Here is a 16,884-nt window from a genome sequence, read left to right as displayed (position 1 = left end):
CAACTTTGAGCGTTTCGTTGAGCGTAATCCACGCTGCAGCACAGTAAAAGCAAAAAATAAAAAATGAAAGTGCTTTGGAAATCGTTAAATTTGACATGGAACCACCTTAATATTTACAAAACACACATCATGTTTTCTTTTATTAAATGTTTTTTTTTCATCAATTTAAAGGAGAATAATAATCCATGCAGAGTATGCAAAAATTTCAAAATCATGGGTTTAAAAAACGCTAACTCCGCAAGTTTAAATATTAGAGCTTAACACTTAGCGGAGCGGCGCTCTGTCAGCACGAAACGCGCACTGGCGCCTACAAACCTAACATGGATACTTCACGCATTGCGCAATGCGTGAAGTATCCCCGTTAGGTTTGTAGGCGCTAGTCGCCCTCGCCCGCCGCGGGGCTTCAAGCAACTATTTTGCAACAGAGGTGTTGCACAGAATCATACCAAATTGAAAGCGCTCCAACATAATAAGAATGACAAGCATTAAGAGTACGGAAGCTTTCCTCGCAAAATGAATCAAGATTCCACGGCGCAAAGAGAGAGCAGTAGTCCAAAAACTCACCAAGTCCTAGAATCCGTATTTAATAACGTTTAGCATACTTTTTGAATTTCATTAGAGAAAAAAGTGATTTGGTTTAGGCAGAACAGGGACGGATTTACATTTTTAGCGCCCTAGGCTAAACTTAAGGTGGCGCCCCTAAAAGTAGGCGCTCTCGTGGGGGCGGGGGGGTGGTCCCCCAGACGCCCCTCCCCTCCAGATCAGAAGAAGGATGTTAGGAGTCCGGAAAATGTTCAAATTCACCTTTAAAAAAAACACCTTTGTCAACCACAATTTGTAGAATCTGTGTCCCAAAATACCATAGACTTACGGCCAGCTGTAAGATTTCCAATAGCTTCTATAGCCGGCAACACAATTTCTTATAGCCTTTTATAGCCGATGGCGACTAAGCGACAGCCTGGCGATAAAGTGTATGCTAAACGTTACTAATTACGGATGCATGGACTTAGTGAATTTTTGGACTACCGCTCTCTTTTTGGGCCGTAGTATCTTGATTTATTTTGCGAGGAAAGCTCCGTACTTTTGATGGATGCCTGCCATTCCTAACATGTTGGAGCGCCTGCAATTTTGTATGATACTGTTCAATACCTCTGGAGTGAAATAGTTGCTTCAAGCGCCGTGGTACGCTGCGGCGCGGCGCGGCGGGCGGGCAGCCAGCGCGAAACGCGCATTGGCGCCTTCAAACCTAACAGGGAAACTTCACGCATTGCGCAATGCGTGAAGTATCCCTGTTAGGTTTGAAGGCGCCAGTGCGCCGCCACTCCGCTTTGTGTTAGGCTCTAATATTTAAGCTCGTGGAGTCAGCGTTTTTCAACTCATAACTTTGAAATGTTTGCACACTCTGTATGGATTATTCTCATTTTAATTGATGAAAAAAAATATGTAGTAAAGGAAAATATAATGCGTGTTTTGTGATTATTAAGGTGATTCCGTACAAACTTAAGGATTTAAAAAAGCACACGAATTTCTACACAATTTCTTATAGCCTTTTATAATCGATGGCGAAAAAGCAACAGCCAGGCGATAAAGTGTAAAGCCCGACTATAGGAACTATAGCCCGGCTGTATAATTTTTTATCGCTTCGTATAGCCCGGCCGTATGATTTTTTCTTCTTCTTTAGCCGGCTATAAGAATTCCTATGGTATTTTGAAACGCAGCGCTTATCTCCAATTTTTACCAGGGTTTTGAATAAATTCTCAAAAATTTTGCGCCCCTCAAAATGTTGCGCCCTAGGCTATAGCCTATGTAGCCTATTGGTAAATCCGGCCCTGAGGCAGAAACATTCTTGAGTATGCCCTCGAGAAGCTTTTATTTCGATCGCGCTTCAATCATCGCTGATTCTTTTACCCGTGCAACGTAATATTTCGTTCCGCGAAGTGTGCCAGCCCAATCATTCTACTCGAACCGAGGAAGAACTCGGCCGAATTTCTATCAAGGTGTCTCCATACACGTCCATTAAAAAAAAAGCCCTCCCTCCGGCCGCCACGAAATTTGTCATTCTTATTTCCGGCGCGGCGAAATTAACGAGGAAATTAACGAGTTCCCCCTCGAATAAAAAGAGGCTTAATTACTCGGAATTAGCTTACGCGCAACGCGATCCGACGATCAGTCTCAATTAGCGTCCTAACAAGAGTCCTCCGACGAAAAAAGGGGTCGCTGTTAAAAGGTAACATGGTAACACCCTCTCTTTTTAAGTGAGCCTTGAGTCACACGAGAATACTAGCATTTGGAGGCTCATGTGAAAGTTGAGGTGTTTCTTTTAAGAAACAATTGCTCATGTGGGAGACGCATTTCTTTTTCACGTGCTGTACTGCCGTTCAAAGGAAGAACGTCGTATGAACATTTGAGAGGTGCCATTTCCTTCCCTTAAAACGTTTATTTTTTAGGAGAGTTGTATATATTTTTCCTTGAAATTTTCAGGAATTTTAGATGAAATCACGAACAAAATTATCTGAAAAATTGGGAGGAAAATTTTCATAGGTTTACCAGGAAATTCGCGTTTTTTCGAAGGAAGTTTGGCAACACCTGAAGGTTCATACGGCGTTTTTCCTTAGCACGTGGTGTGCTGCTCGTGCGGTGGGCTAACCTAAATTTGTCTTCACGGCCCGGACGTCGTTATTTTGGTCCAATTATGAAAGCACTCGGCCGTTCGAGGGGAGGGGGGGGGGGTTAAAATTTACATGCTCGCACGGAAAGGGAGGCTTGACGCGGACTCCCTTCCGAACTCCGGAAGGTGCGGGGTTGTAAATTGTGCGGGAAAAAACAGATCATGGTGTCCAGCGGGCTGATTTTTGAAATTGATAGACAAAGCTTTAGACAAAGAAGACGTACGGAATATGGAGCCATCCTATTGGGTGAAATGGGTGGTTCTCATAGACTAAGGGGGTAAATTATTAAATTAGGGCTATACCTATAGGCCTAAATTACCTATAGGGCCTCTCTGGTTGCCGTTAGTTAGCGTATTACCTACCTCCTATGTCCATTGCAACCACTCGCTTCCACCAATAAGATCTCTTTTGTCCGCTTCCTCTGTCTATAGCTTTGTTTATCAATATAACAGGGCTCAGGTCCTAATGCACATAGTTCCGTCGGGCAGAAATAAGTCCAATTCATACTTAGTCCAAAGGCCCATTCTTGACACCCAGAGAAAATCAAACTCTTGGAAGACAGAATCAGGTTACTTTTTTAAGATCATATTCGGAACCACGAAACCTAAAAAAAATATCCGCGGGCTATATATTGAAATCGATAGACAAAGTGATAGACAAAGAAGAATACGGTACAACCTCTACGGTGACGGTACGAATAATAGCGTCCATAATGTGCATACTCTACCGATGTGCACACCCGGCAACCGAGGGGCCGAGTGGGGTCTCAGTTAACTAACGAGGGCAATATTTTTCGATTTAATCCTTCCCTGGCCTTTGCAATGATATTCCACCCTATTCGTGAAAGGACTCTTTCATGACATCAGTCGAAACCTATTCTTTTATAATTTTTTTAAGTGTGCATCCTCGGACCTGCGTGGTTGCTAAGTCTACCGTCCGCGAAATGAGAGCCGTTTTTTGTAGGACGTATAAGAGTGGCGGTCTCAAGCGTTTTGCGTAAATTGAACCGAGCCTCGTTTCAGAAAAAAAATGAGTTAGGTATACTGCCGTGCCAAGGAAGAACGCCATATGAGCCTTCAGACGTTGCCAAGTTTCCTCCGATGAAAAGCGAATTTAATGGGAAAATTGTGAAAATTATTTTCCAGAATTTTCAGACAATGTTTTCGTGCAATTTAATCTAAAATATCTGAAAATTTCAAGGAAAAATATGCATGAATGTTGTCAAAAATACATGTTTTATCAAGGGAAATTTGGCAACTCTCGCATGTTCATACGGCGTTCTTCCTTAGCACGGCAGTATAGTTGTGAGCTTGAGCGGACTGCGATGAGCAGAAATGAACCAAGCCACCACATCAGCTACTGCCAAATTTAATCGGGCAATTTGATTTCTTTACATGAAAACGGTTGTGCGGATTTTTTTGCGGAATTCAGTGAATTCACATAGTACGAAGCAAATTCCTAAAAATTTTCAAAGGAATTCGCACTCACGTTTAAAAAACTAAATCACCCACCCAGTTTTTAGCAATAGCTAGTGTGGCTTGGTTTTGTCTCTGCTTAAGGCGGTCCAAGTAGCCGTAAATTTTTTTCTAATAAAAATTTGAAGTCGAGGAAGAATGTTTTGAATGTAAAAATAGGCTATTAACTCTACCCATTACATTGGTTAGTCCTATTAGAAACTGAAATCTTGAACGGCTTTTTCTCAATTCGATATTGATGTGACTTGGTTTATTCTTTCTGTTAAATGTGGTCCAAATCATCAGCGGTGAGAATAGGCTCAAGAATATCTTGTTAATCTAAATATTAGTATTGAAGATGTTTCAATTTTTCCCTGCATTCACCGAGATAAAAAACACAGTTATTCTACCGTTACAACGGTAGTAATGTCACACGGGATTCCACGGTAGTAGAACCTTGGACTTTGATTCTTGTAACTATGAGTATGGTGATATGACCGAGTTCACCGTAATATTACTGTGGGCACAGACATACTATTATGAGCATGGTTATGCCACTCAGACTCTGCTCATCAATAATATTACGAAAATCCTCGGCTCCACTATAGTGGAATCCCGTATGGCATTATTACCGTGGTAACCGTCGAATACCCGTGTTTTTTTTCTCAGTGTTCGTATATTTAATCGTTGGAAAGAGCCACAACGTCAAGACTGATATGTAGATGTGTGTCGAAAGGCAATTCCAAATCTGCAATAAGCGTATTTAAGTGTATCATGGATCCTTGTTTTATCCGCAAAAATTTTCTACTTGTTAACGATTTTATAATTGAGAACCGGTTCGTCATGTTAAATTATGGTTGAATTTTGTGTAGGATCCTAGTGCGCAAGAGTTAGATTGAACCGGCTCCTCTGCGGAAATGTTCACCTGTGCCGTGGTATCGTTTTTGAAGCGGGAAGCTTCAAAAACGCATGTTTCTTACGCAGATTGTGGAGTTAGGAGTGTATTTCAAACTTTCCCGATGTGCTCATCGTGATTTTTGAGCCATTTTCTATTCGAAAGTATTCATCTTTTTGCTCTAGCTGAAGTTAGCAACAGGCCCATTGCAAAAAGAAGTCTGACTTCAAGCGAATTTTCGCGATCGAGTATCATTCACCGTTGAATGATATTCGAAGATTGTGCATTTTTTTAAATGATATTCGAAGATTGTGCATTTTTTTAAATGATATTCGACTTCTTCGTTGGTCTCACCCTCTATTCAATGTCTTTGGTCTCACCGGAGACCGTTGAAATCCATCAATTTGAAATTTCGAATTCACCTCGGGACCTGAATTCGATTTTTGAATTGATGCAATCGACGCCAGAAACACCATCATTCACCAGAATTTTTGTTTCGTCTTTTCTTTCTGTTCTCGTGTTTTGTCAATCCAAGTCTGATGTTTTTGCAATTTGCTGTATTTTAGTGTTCTGTGTTTTCTTATTTTCTTTCTGATTTCATTTTAAGAAAAAATCTGAACTCTGATTGGCTCCTGCTATTACCGATAATCGGCATCACTCAACACTAATCAATTCGTTTGATGAAAGATATTAGATCGCGAAAATAGAGATGTTGTATGTGTGAGGGATTTGCGATTCGATTGTTGTTTCTTATGTAAAAGTTCGCGAGAAACACGATGGTGCCTTTGATTTTCTCTGAAATCAACTCCCAAGCTCAAAAAAGCTCTCAAAGTGAGGCCAAAATGGAGGGGATATCCCGCCCTACCCTGAGAGTCCACCTCTACATCAAAACAAACTCTCCATGCAAAGATAGGGAGCAAATACACTTAGAGTCCCTTTATACCCAGAGTTAAGACAACTCACTTTTGGTTGGGCTGAAAGTGGCCTAAAAAAAAATCCAATTCTGATTGGTTCTCGCTCATGGAGGCCGAAACGAGTGCACCAAGATGGCGGTACCTCGTATGTGAACAAGAATAATGAAAATATTACCTAATTGTGGTTTATCAAGAGTAAATTGTTATTTCCATCGGTCCAAAATGAAAATAGATTAAGAAATTATTCACAAACCAATCTCATTTTATTTTTAATTGATCAGTTTGTTGATGTTGTTGTTTATGTGTGACAGACATCGCAGGATTCCTGATCCTTATCCCTCAATATCGTTCGTTTGGGTGCACTCGTTTCGGCCTCCATGGCCAGCCAAGGCCGGCTGCCAGTCAGCTGATAATCGAGTTGTCTTAACTCTGGGTATAAAGGGACTCTAAATACACTAGCAGGGTTGCCGTGTTTTCAGTTTTGGAGTCCCCAAATGAAGTGGCAGCCCTGTCAATGTATTTGCTCCCTATCTTTGCATGGAGAGTTTGTTTTGATGTAGAGGTGGACTCTTAGGGTAGGGCGGGATATCCCCTCCATTTTGGCCTCACTTGAGAGCTTTTTTTGAGCTTGGGAGTTGATTTCAGAGAAAACCAGTGGCACCATCGTGTTTCTCGCCAACTTTTACAAAAGAATCAATAGTCAAATCGCAAATTTCTTACACATGCAACATCTCCATTCGTTCGATGGAAGATATTAGATCGCGAAAATTCGCTTTTTGAAGTATCACGTTAGCATCTCATCGACTCGCACTCGATAGCACGAAGAAGTTGGAATGGGATTAAGTTCGGCGGTGGACGTGGCAACGAGGCGGGAGGCGGGGAGCTGCCCTATGTCCAGTGGGGTCCAAGTTGTCGGCTTATTAATTAGGATGGATACGCCGGCGACAAAATTAGGCTCGCGCCAACTTTTCAAAAGTTCCGCCGCTCCCTGACCCCCAGCCCCCGACCCAACCTTACTTTCACCGCTCATTCTTTCGCTGCGAGGCTTCCACGAGGGTTATCCCCCCGCACCTCCACCTCCATCCGTCCGTTGACCGATGTCGTGTCCATCGGTGTCAGATGGTTCTGCTCAACACATTCAGCGACGGATAATCCCACCTAGAGTCCCTTTATACTGAGAGTCAAGACAATGTGAATCCATTTCTGATTGGTTCCCGTATTTTAGGCCTTCTCAGTGTCACAAACGGGAATAAAGATTACATTTTCACCGATTGCAAAGATTATAATCTGGAATGGACCAGGGAATTACGGGTTCGGCAAGGAACAATCGGAATGAGAGAAGGAACGGAGCAAGGAATTCAAGAATGGGCCGATCAAAGATTACAAAGAACGTTCAATTTCTGGAATCTTTATTCCCGTTTGTGACTCCATGAGGGGTGTTGTCTTGACTCTCAGTATAAAGGGACTCTAATCCCACCCAAATCACCTCGAGCACGCCAGAAAAGTATGAAATCCTTTTCCACACGTAGAATTTATTTGGAGAATTTGCAAGGGTCTGAAATTTGATGAATTTTGTGTTTAAGTGGGACCTACTGAGTGAACTGAACACGAAGATACCCTTGATTTATAAATTGAGCAATTATTAGGAAGGATATGACAAAATAACCGATTCTACTATAATACATGTGTTTAAATGGGAAATGCCGCCAGATGACGTCATAAGGCGGCACATTTTCTCAATTTTAAGTCAATTTTTTTTCCAATTTCCCGTGTCAGAAAAAAACTCTGAAAAATATAGCGAACTCAGCTCATCAGGCGGTTTCCGATGAAGCAATACAATTTTTGTGTGCTAATTCTCCAGTCCAGCATTTCTCCCTCAGCGGCCTCAGCCTGGAAAAACTATCCGTTTAAACCAAGGATCGCTCCACACTCCCCGCTTTATCTTTGTTCATCGCTTTATCTATCAATTTCATTAAGCAGTCCACTGGTAGTGGCTACGATAAACGGTATGGTTCCTTAAATTCACGGGAAATCCAGTGACCGGGATTAGACTTCTCCGGGCTGATAATAACGCCTTGATACAACTATTCGTGCTCTATGGACGTGCGTGTTGCATTTGACAAAATTGAAGGCGTTTTGGTTACTCCGATCCACGGAGCAGTTTACGCTGTGGCCTGTAGCGCGCGGGGCGCTGTTACGCGTAAAGACTAAGGAGAATGGACAAGAGGCTGATTATTGAAATTGACAGACCATGCGATAGACAGAAAAGTCAAAGGGAAAATGGAGCGAGCCTGTTGGCGGAAACGGGTGATTAGATGGACAAAGAAGATATACCAACTGATGGCAACCCACAAGAGATCGTTTGGTTAATACATCATTTTGCCCATTAGTCAATGACAGCCACTCGTTTCAACCAGTAGGATCGCTCAAATTTCAGTTTCAGTCATTTTCAGAGCCACACTGAAAAAAAATTCACGGCGTTTTTACCAAGGTCCGTTGGTACCTTTACCATCTCACTTTTTTTACCAATTATTGGTAATTTTACCAAGACAGACTGGTAAGCTTACCTGAAAACCGGTATTTTTACTGTTTTTTTTTTTTTTTCAGGTAAGAATACCACTTTCATTGGTAATCAATTCCCGGTAACTTTGCCATTTTGTCTCCGTAATTCTACCACAGTCGATAAAAAATATCGGCGTTTTTACCAAGGTCCAGTAAAATTATCGAGAAAGTTCAATAATTTTACCGAGATTTCTCGGTAAAATTACCGATTCCGTAAATGGTAATTTTACCATTTTGTCTCCGTAATTCTACCACAGTCGATAGAAAATATCGGCGTTTTTACCAAGGTCCAGTAAAATTATCGAGAAAGTTCAATAATTTTACCGAGATTTCTCGGTAAAATTACCGATTCCGTAAATGGTAATTTTACCAAGAAAAAACTGGGATCAAGAGAACCCTGAATTCTTGGTAATTTTACCCTTTTCTTAGTAAATACACCAAATTGTTTTTTTTCAGTGCAAGAGATCGTTTGGTTAATACATCATTTTGCCCATTAGTCAATGACAGCCACTCGTTTCAACCAGTGGGATCGCTCGATTTTCAGTTTCAGTCATTTTCAGAGCCATCATTTTCAATAATCAGCCCAATGACCCTGTGCTCATCTATTCGGTTCCGTTCTATCGGACTCGATCCGGACGATCAGATGCCCGGAGAGCGGAAACGAATGCGTGACAGCTGAGTGAGAGGTGTGTGACAGTTGTGTGACAGGCGTGTGTCCGGGATGAAACATGATGTGGTAAGGCGGTGTGGCAGCGCGGGCGAGTCAATCGGGCCACTCATGGCGAGCAACGGGCGATGGGAATCAGAATCGCGTGTGAATCGGACGGAGAGCACCGCGACTCGCAAATGGAGCGGAAAGAAAAACTGCCGACGCGACGCTTGTTTTTCGGGTCGTCGCACAGTGGATCGAGTGATGCCGCAATCAGACGCTGAATTTAGCAGCTGAATGTGGAAGTCAACAGTCATCGCCCAACGGCTGAAATTTAGCAAATTCGAGTTATTTTCATCCAGATGTGTATTAAATCCACTCGAATAGTTCAGACAAATTCAAAATTGGTCCGATGGTTGCTGAGAATCGTTGCTGAATTTTGCGCGTCACGCACAAAATTCAGGCATCGGGCCGATGACTTCCACATTCAAGCCACATTCAGCGTGTGATTGCGGTGTCAATTAGGGAGGTCGCAGATGAAATGTTTGACCAAAGATGCAAATTTTGATACCTATTTCGTCATATTTTTAAATGTAGAGGGTTGCTTGTAGTAGAAACTTTAACGCGGAAACCAATGGAACCACTTCTAGAACCTCAAAGTTTTGTATAAACGGAGTTATAAACGATTGAATTTTCCAAATGGAGATGTTGCATGTGTGAGGGATTTGCGATTTGACCATTGATTCTTTCGTAAAAGTTCGCGAGAAACACGATGGTGCTACTGGTTTTCTCTGAAATCAACTCCCAAGCTCCCGAGCTTAATCCCGTCCCAACTTCTACGTGGTAGCGAGTGCGAATCGATGAGATGCTAACGTCATATTTCAAAAAGCGAATGGAGATGTTGCATGTGTGAAGGATTCGCGATTTGACTGTTGTTTCTTATGTAAAAGTTCGCGAGAAACACGATGGTGCCACTGGTTTTCTCTGAAATCAACTCCCAAGCTCAAAAAAAGCTCTCTAGTTGAGGCCAAAATTGAGGGGACATCCCACCCTACCCTGAGAGTCCACGTCTACATCAAGACAAACTCTCCATGCACAGATAGGGAGCAAATACATTGACAGGGCTGCCATTTTATTTGGGGACTCTAAAACTGAAATCACGGCAACCCTGCTAATGTATTTGCTCCCTATCTTTGCATGGAGAGTTGGTCTTGATGTAGACGTGGACTCTCAGGATAGCGTGGGATATCCCCTCCATTTTGGCTTCAACTTGAGAGCTTTTTCTAAGCTTGGGAGTTGATTTCAGAAAAAACCAGTAGCATTACCGTATTTCTCGCGAACTTTTACATATGAATCAATAGTCAAATCGCAAATTCCTCACACATGCAACATCTCCATTCTGTCCGACCTCTCCTATCGACTCGATCCATTGTGCGTGGATCCCTCCCGCTTTAGAGCGGCCTCGGACGAGAGTGGTCGAGTGGACGCACGTCATGACGTCATGAGCCCGTCCCTATTTTTCACTCGAGTGTTAATCCCTCCCCAGGAACTGGGTCGGTCGCCGCCCGCCGATTCGCCGGCTCAGTTTCGCCGTCGCGGAACCGGAACGAACGTCAATAAACGCACCAAGTCGCATTTTTTTTTTTTTTTTTTTTTTTTTTTTTTTTTTTTTTTTTTTTTTAAGGAAATGAGCTGGGAGTCGTAATGAACTGTATGCATAAGAGAGCTTTTATAGCGCTCTCTGGCGCTCTGCGACACCCAGCCGCCAAAGTCCCCTATCCCCCTCATGGAGTTGGCAAACCCTCATTTCTTCTACAGAGTGTCTACAAGTCCAAAATTTCCGGAAACAGTACCGATTTTCTAAGGGGAGTCCGGAAGTTTTGAAAAAGTGCGGGAATTCTGCAAAAGGTCCGGAATTTTTTTCATTTTTTAGTCATTTTTGTCTCGATTCGAGCGAGAAATTCAAATTTTTGAAATTTTTCGAATTTCGTCAAATGGAAGCACTGAACGAGTACTGAAGTTTTCTATTGAGGAGGCACTGAATTTTTTGGGAATGTACTAAAAAAGTACTGTAAAAGTACTGATTTTGGGCCCGCCTATTCTAGTAGTAGACACACTGAAAAAAAAATATCGGTGTATGTACTAAGAAAAGGGTAAAATTACCAAGAATTCAGGGTTCTATTTGATCCCAGTTTTTTCTCGGTAAAATTACCATTAACGGAATTGGTAATTGTACCGAGAAATCTCCGTAAAATGATTGAAGTTTCTCGGTAATTTTACTGGAGCTTGGTAAAAACGCCAATATTTTTTATCGACTGTGGTAAAATTGCCGAGATAAAATGGCAAAGTTACCGGGAATTGATTACCAATAAAAGTGGTATTCTTACCTGAAAAATACACTAAAAATACCGGTTTTAGGTAAGGTTACCAGTCTGTCTTGGTAAAATTACCAATAATTGGTAAAAAAAAGTGAGATGGTAAAGGTACTAACGGACCTTGGTAAAAACGCCGAGAATTTTTTTTCAGTGCACCCTGCAAGCAAAAAGTCCGATTGAATCGAGAGTATTTTTCCTCGCCAATATGTTTAAGAGTCTGGACTCTAGATACAAGCGACTTTGTGTTCCAGTATACGGCTGTATAGCCCGTAAGTATGGCCTCCGCAGGCGGGATTTGTATCGGGTGTATCATCATGCTTTGCACTAGAGTCCCTTTATACTGAGAGTCAAGACAATGTGAATCCATTACTGATTGGTTCCCGTATTTTAGGCCTTCACAGTGTCACAAACGGGAATAAAAATTACATTTTCACCGATCGCGAAGATTATAATCCGGAATGGACCAGGGAATTACGGGTTCGGCAAGGAACAAACGGAATGAGAGAAGGAACGGAGAAAGGAATTTAAGAATGGGCCGATCAAAGATTACGAAGAACGTTCAATTTGTGTAATCTTTATTCCCGTTTGTGACTCCATGAGGGGTGTTGTCTTTAGAGTACCTTTATAGACAGAGTGTGGCCATTCGTATCTTGTTACTACAGGAAAACTGTTCCGCTTTTTGATTGGTCAACGAGTTTTTAGGCTTCATGATGCTCTTAGGGCCGTAAATAAACAAACAAAATGGCGGTTCACCTTAACATTGATAAGAAGCTAAAGTTCACAAAAATCTCAATTATGCGGCAGTAACAATTTAAACTAGCATATCTACGAATAGCACACGAAAAACACATGAAAACATTGTTAAATCGCCTTTCACCTTTATCACAGGAGGATGTAAGATGTGCATAACCTCAATCTTCCTTGCTGATAACAGCCATCTTGTTTGTTTATGTACGGCCCTAAGAACATCGTGTCAGCCTATTTTCACGCGACAAATGAAAAACCGGAACAGAAATGGCCATACTCTGTCTATAAAGGTACTCTAGTTGTCTTGACTCTCAGTATAAAGGGACTCTACTTTGCACCTTGTCCAGTGGACTATCGTGGATTCAGCGATGGATTTGGGTGTGTTTCAGGTTCGACAACCCGGCCTCGGTGACGAGTTGGCCGACGCGGCAGCTGTCGTACAACTACTTGATGACGGTGAACCTCCAGCTCCTCTTCTTCCCGTGCGACCTCTGCTGCGACTGGACGATGGGCACCGTCCCGCTCGTCGAGTCCTTCGCCGACCGCCGGAACCTGGTCACGCTCCTCGTCTACTCGGCCGTCGCCGTCTTCGCCTACGTCGCCCTCTCCTCCGAGAACCGACTCCAGAGCAACGCTATGATCATGGTAAGTATTAAGCCATATAGTACGTAGAGTCGTATCGTAATGTAAATGGGAGAGCTGGCGCCATGTTCTGCTCGACGAGTTCCGAGCCCGGTGTGCGCCGAGTTCGGGCCACTTTTTCGATACATCGTCACCTTCCAGGCAAAGTATCACAAGCGCCATGCGACGTTTAAAAATTTCCGCCGCCATTTTATTTCTTTACTGAGAAATTGTTGGTTGAATCTGTTTGGAAATTTCACTAAATTTTATCGGCAGCACAAAGAAAATTCAGTGAAATTTTCGGACAGCTTCGTTGAACAATTTCTCTGTAAAAAAATAAAATGGCGGCGGAAATTTTTAAACGTCGCATGGCGCTTGTGATACTTTGCCTGGAAGGTGACGACATGTTCGATCCAAAAGGGCGGTGTGGTATACGTGGTGATTCCTATCTTCTTTGTTTACATCGGATGGCTGGGTGCATTATGTATCAAAAAGTGACCCGGCGTCACACAGGAATCTCGGAATTCGGGACCTGGAAAATGCTTAAAAGTGGCGCCAGCTCACCCGCTTACATTACGACTCTAAGTACTCTATGTAATAAGCCCACGCTGCAGGAAAAATGGACAGAGTTTATCAGGAAGCAGGGTGTCTAGCATCAGGATTTTCCCGACTTTCCCGATTCTATAACCCTGGATAGACGATCAAATTCCCGAACCAACTCCGATCAAAGAAGCATCAAAGTGTCGGGAGTCATCAGTCTCAAACTCATTAATTTGCTTCGTTTTTAAAATGAAAACTCGGCAGAAATATTTCCTGTGGCAGGAAATGACGAATGGTGGCACTCCGTTCTGATCTTACTCTGATCAAAAAAGTGCGGCCCGTCAAAATTTGATGGTAGATGGTGACCACCCGTCATCAGCATGTCTACTTTGATCGGAATTGGTTCGGAATTTGATCGTCTATCCAGGGCTTATCAGGATTTGAGGTCAAACGGGATTTAATCCCGATTTCATCAGGATCTGAGAAAAGTCGGTCGTAAAATCAGGATTTGAGAAAAGTCGGTCGAAAATCAGGATTTGAGAAAAGTCGGCCGTCCGATCGAATTTTTAAATTGAGCTATTTTTGTGAACTCAAAGTTTCTTCGCCAAAAATCAGGATTTAATCAGGATTTGGAACAATCATGAAATCAGGATTTATCAGTCAAAAATCAGGAAAAATCAGGATTTCATCAGGACTTCCCTAAATGAAAAAAAAAACTAGACACCCTGGAAAGGAACCAACGCAAATTTCTAGCAAAATTGAGTTCAGATGATTCGATACCTAGACGCCATATTTTGTGTCAGACCGACATGCGACTTGCCGACTAGTTCCTCAAGTACTCGTCGTTTTTCTCGAATTTTAAGATCGCAATTCTGTTGCCAGGAGACTAAAAGTGTCACTTGCCAATTTTTGACAAACAAATTCAACGTAATAAAGCGTGGTTTTTTTAGAGGAAGAATATCGCATTTGATAATACCGATTTCGAAACTGCACTCGAATGCGAAATTTCCTCCCTAAGAAAACCACGCCTACATAACATTGAATTTGTTTGTCAAAATTGGTCAGTGAATTCTTTAGTCTCCTGACAACATAATTGCGATCTCAAAATTCGAGAAAAATTACGAGCAATTGAAAAAATGGACCCGATTGATGCGATATATCGCATGCCGTTCTGACTCAAAATATGGCGTCCATCGAATCACCTTAAAACGTAGACGGTCTACTTTCATAGTAAATAATTTTCTTATTTCTTGTGCGATCCCCTCAACGCCGCAGCTCAAAATGTAAAAAATTGGAAATTTGAGCCACGGCAACGTGGCAACAATGGACGAAAATCGCAAAATGGACCAATTCTGTCAATATAATTTTTTCTTTTTCAGACCAAGATCATCTCCATACAACCAACCGTTCACGAGATATGCCATTTCAAAGTTTTAACTTTAACACCCCCCCTCCCCCCGAATCATCCGATTTCAGAAATCGTCAGGGTTTTGAACTCGGGAAATGATCCTCTATCAACCCTAAAATATTTCGAAGATTTCTCCGAGGTTAAAAATGATCGATTTTGACCAAGTTCCTGCACTTGTTTCGAGTAAATAGAGAAATTGTCATGTGAAACTTTTTCAAAATTTGCCTCGAAATTGAGCCCCTACTCCTACGGCTTTGACTCCGTCATTGTACATATGATGAATGTTTCAGTCGTGACTAATTAATCTTATTTCTAGTTTTTTTTTTTTTTTTTTTTTTTTTTTTTTTTTTTTTTTTTTAAAGTTACATGTGTATTATTATTTATGACTAATCACTGTTTGTGCATATTCCAGGGTCTCGCTTTTCTGGTGCTGCCATTCTTGCCGGCATCGAATTTATTTTTCCCCGTTGGATTCGTCATTGCTGAGCGAGTCCTATACATGCCTTCAATGGGTTTTTGTCTACTGGTTGGCTGCGGTTTTGGATTTCTCCTCGAAAAAGGGTGAGAATCTTCGTCGACAATCTTATTCTATTTGTACTTTCGCCCCATAGTCCTAAGACGATTGCCAATGAAAGCATTGGCGGATCCAGAAAATTGGCACCAATGCCTTCTCTCCATTTATAACCATGGAAATATATCGATTCTTAGAGGGGCCAGGTGCTCCGCCAAGAATCGATTATTTAGCATGGTTTAAATGGAGGAAATCCGGTGTTGCCAAATTGCTGAATCCGCCTCTGAATGAAAGACCATCCGGGAGAGTGGGAAATCAAACACACGACATATCAATGGCTGAAGAGTGAAACCACAATTGGATTGCATTTTGCAAAAAGGAGCCAAGAGCATTCCAATGTTGCTAAAATTTTCCAACTTACATTCTTTGCCAGTAAATACTGAAACCATACAAAAAATTAATCTTACAAAGGTAATTTTCGTCTTGAATTTGGTGCTCAGTGGAAATGTCCAACGGAAAATGTCCAAGAGACAAAATGTCCTGGTTAAAATGTCCAATTGTCATAATGTCCACGACAAAATGTCCAGAAGCTGAAATGGCCAAAAGTTAAAACGTCCAAAACCCAAAATGTCCAAAACTTAAAATGTCCGAAACTTAAACGGGCGTAAAACAAGTATTTTTTGCCTCGCCTTTATATGTGGCAACAGGTCAGAGAGACAGCTGAAGTTAATTTCATATTATGAATGAGTGTAGGTTTTCATATTTGAGATTACCATGATGATGCTGCAGGAAAAAGAATTGTCAATCGTACTTCTCAATTTGGATCAAAAACTTATTACGCAGATTCGAGGTGGTCACACTCAAATAAAACATCCGATTAGTCGCCAGTATATCACTAATCAAGCCAGAGTGGAAAGTATCGTGGCTAGCTATGGGCAATAAAAGGAAGATGAAGCGGTTGATGTTTATCTGAGAGCCATTTCCTACAGATTGAAGAGGAAAACGAAGAAGGAGAGGCTTGAGGCATTACATAAGCTGATGTTAAGCCATTTTGATTTTGAATATATGTGGACCTATGGGACATAAGGGACATTTTGCATTTAGGACATTTTGAATGCTGGAAATTTTAGCTTTTGGACATTTTGTCGTGGACATTATGACAATTGGACATTTTAAATAGGACATTTTGTTTATTGGACATTTTTTATTGGACATTTCCACCTGTCACCTTGAATTTACAATTCATCGAGAGTAAAGTTAAAACTTGCTTAGATGATCAGTTTATATTTGCAAGGTTAAAAAAGTTGTAAAATCTCTGCAACATTGGAATGCTCTCGGTTCCTTTCTGCAAAATGCAATCCATATGTTAATTGCGATGTTTCATAATCTGCTCCTACATAATTTTTTTGAAGAGAAACAAGTCAAATATATACTTGAAATTTCTATGGAATTTTCTGCGAATATAGAAGAAAAACCAAGGAAGTTTTCAGGAAATTAAGTTGCCTAGGTTTCCAATGAAAAAATAAAGTATGACAGGAC

At 41.6% G+C, this 16,884-nt stretch overlaps 1 protein-coding gene across 1 annotated transcript in view; it reads left to right on the top strand.

The window, feature by feature from the left end:
- LOC109039421 (Transmembrane O-mannosyltransferase targeting cadherins 3) overlaps window positions 1-16,884 on the top strand; it is a 43,326-nt gene that overhangs the window by 11,125 nt on the left and 15,317 nt on the right. The window contains exons 3-4 of the mRNA XM_072304382.1: window positions 12,655-12,910; window positions 15,247-15,395. Coding sequence (XP_072160483.1) covers window positions 12,655-12,910; window positions 15,247-15,395 — 405 coding nt within the window. The remainder of the gene's footprint in view (window positions 1-12,654; window positions 12,911-15,246; window positions 15,396-16,884) is intronic.

The sequence above is a fragment of the Bemisia tabaci genome, chromosome 9 (assembly GCF_918797505.1).
Source record: "Bemisia tabaci chromosome 9, PGI_BMITA_v3".
NCBI lineage: Eukaryota > Metazoa > Arthropoda > Insecta > Hemiptera > Aleyrodidae > Bemisia > Bemisia tabaci.
This window is presented reverse-complemented; position numbering and strand designations above follow the sequence as displayed.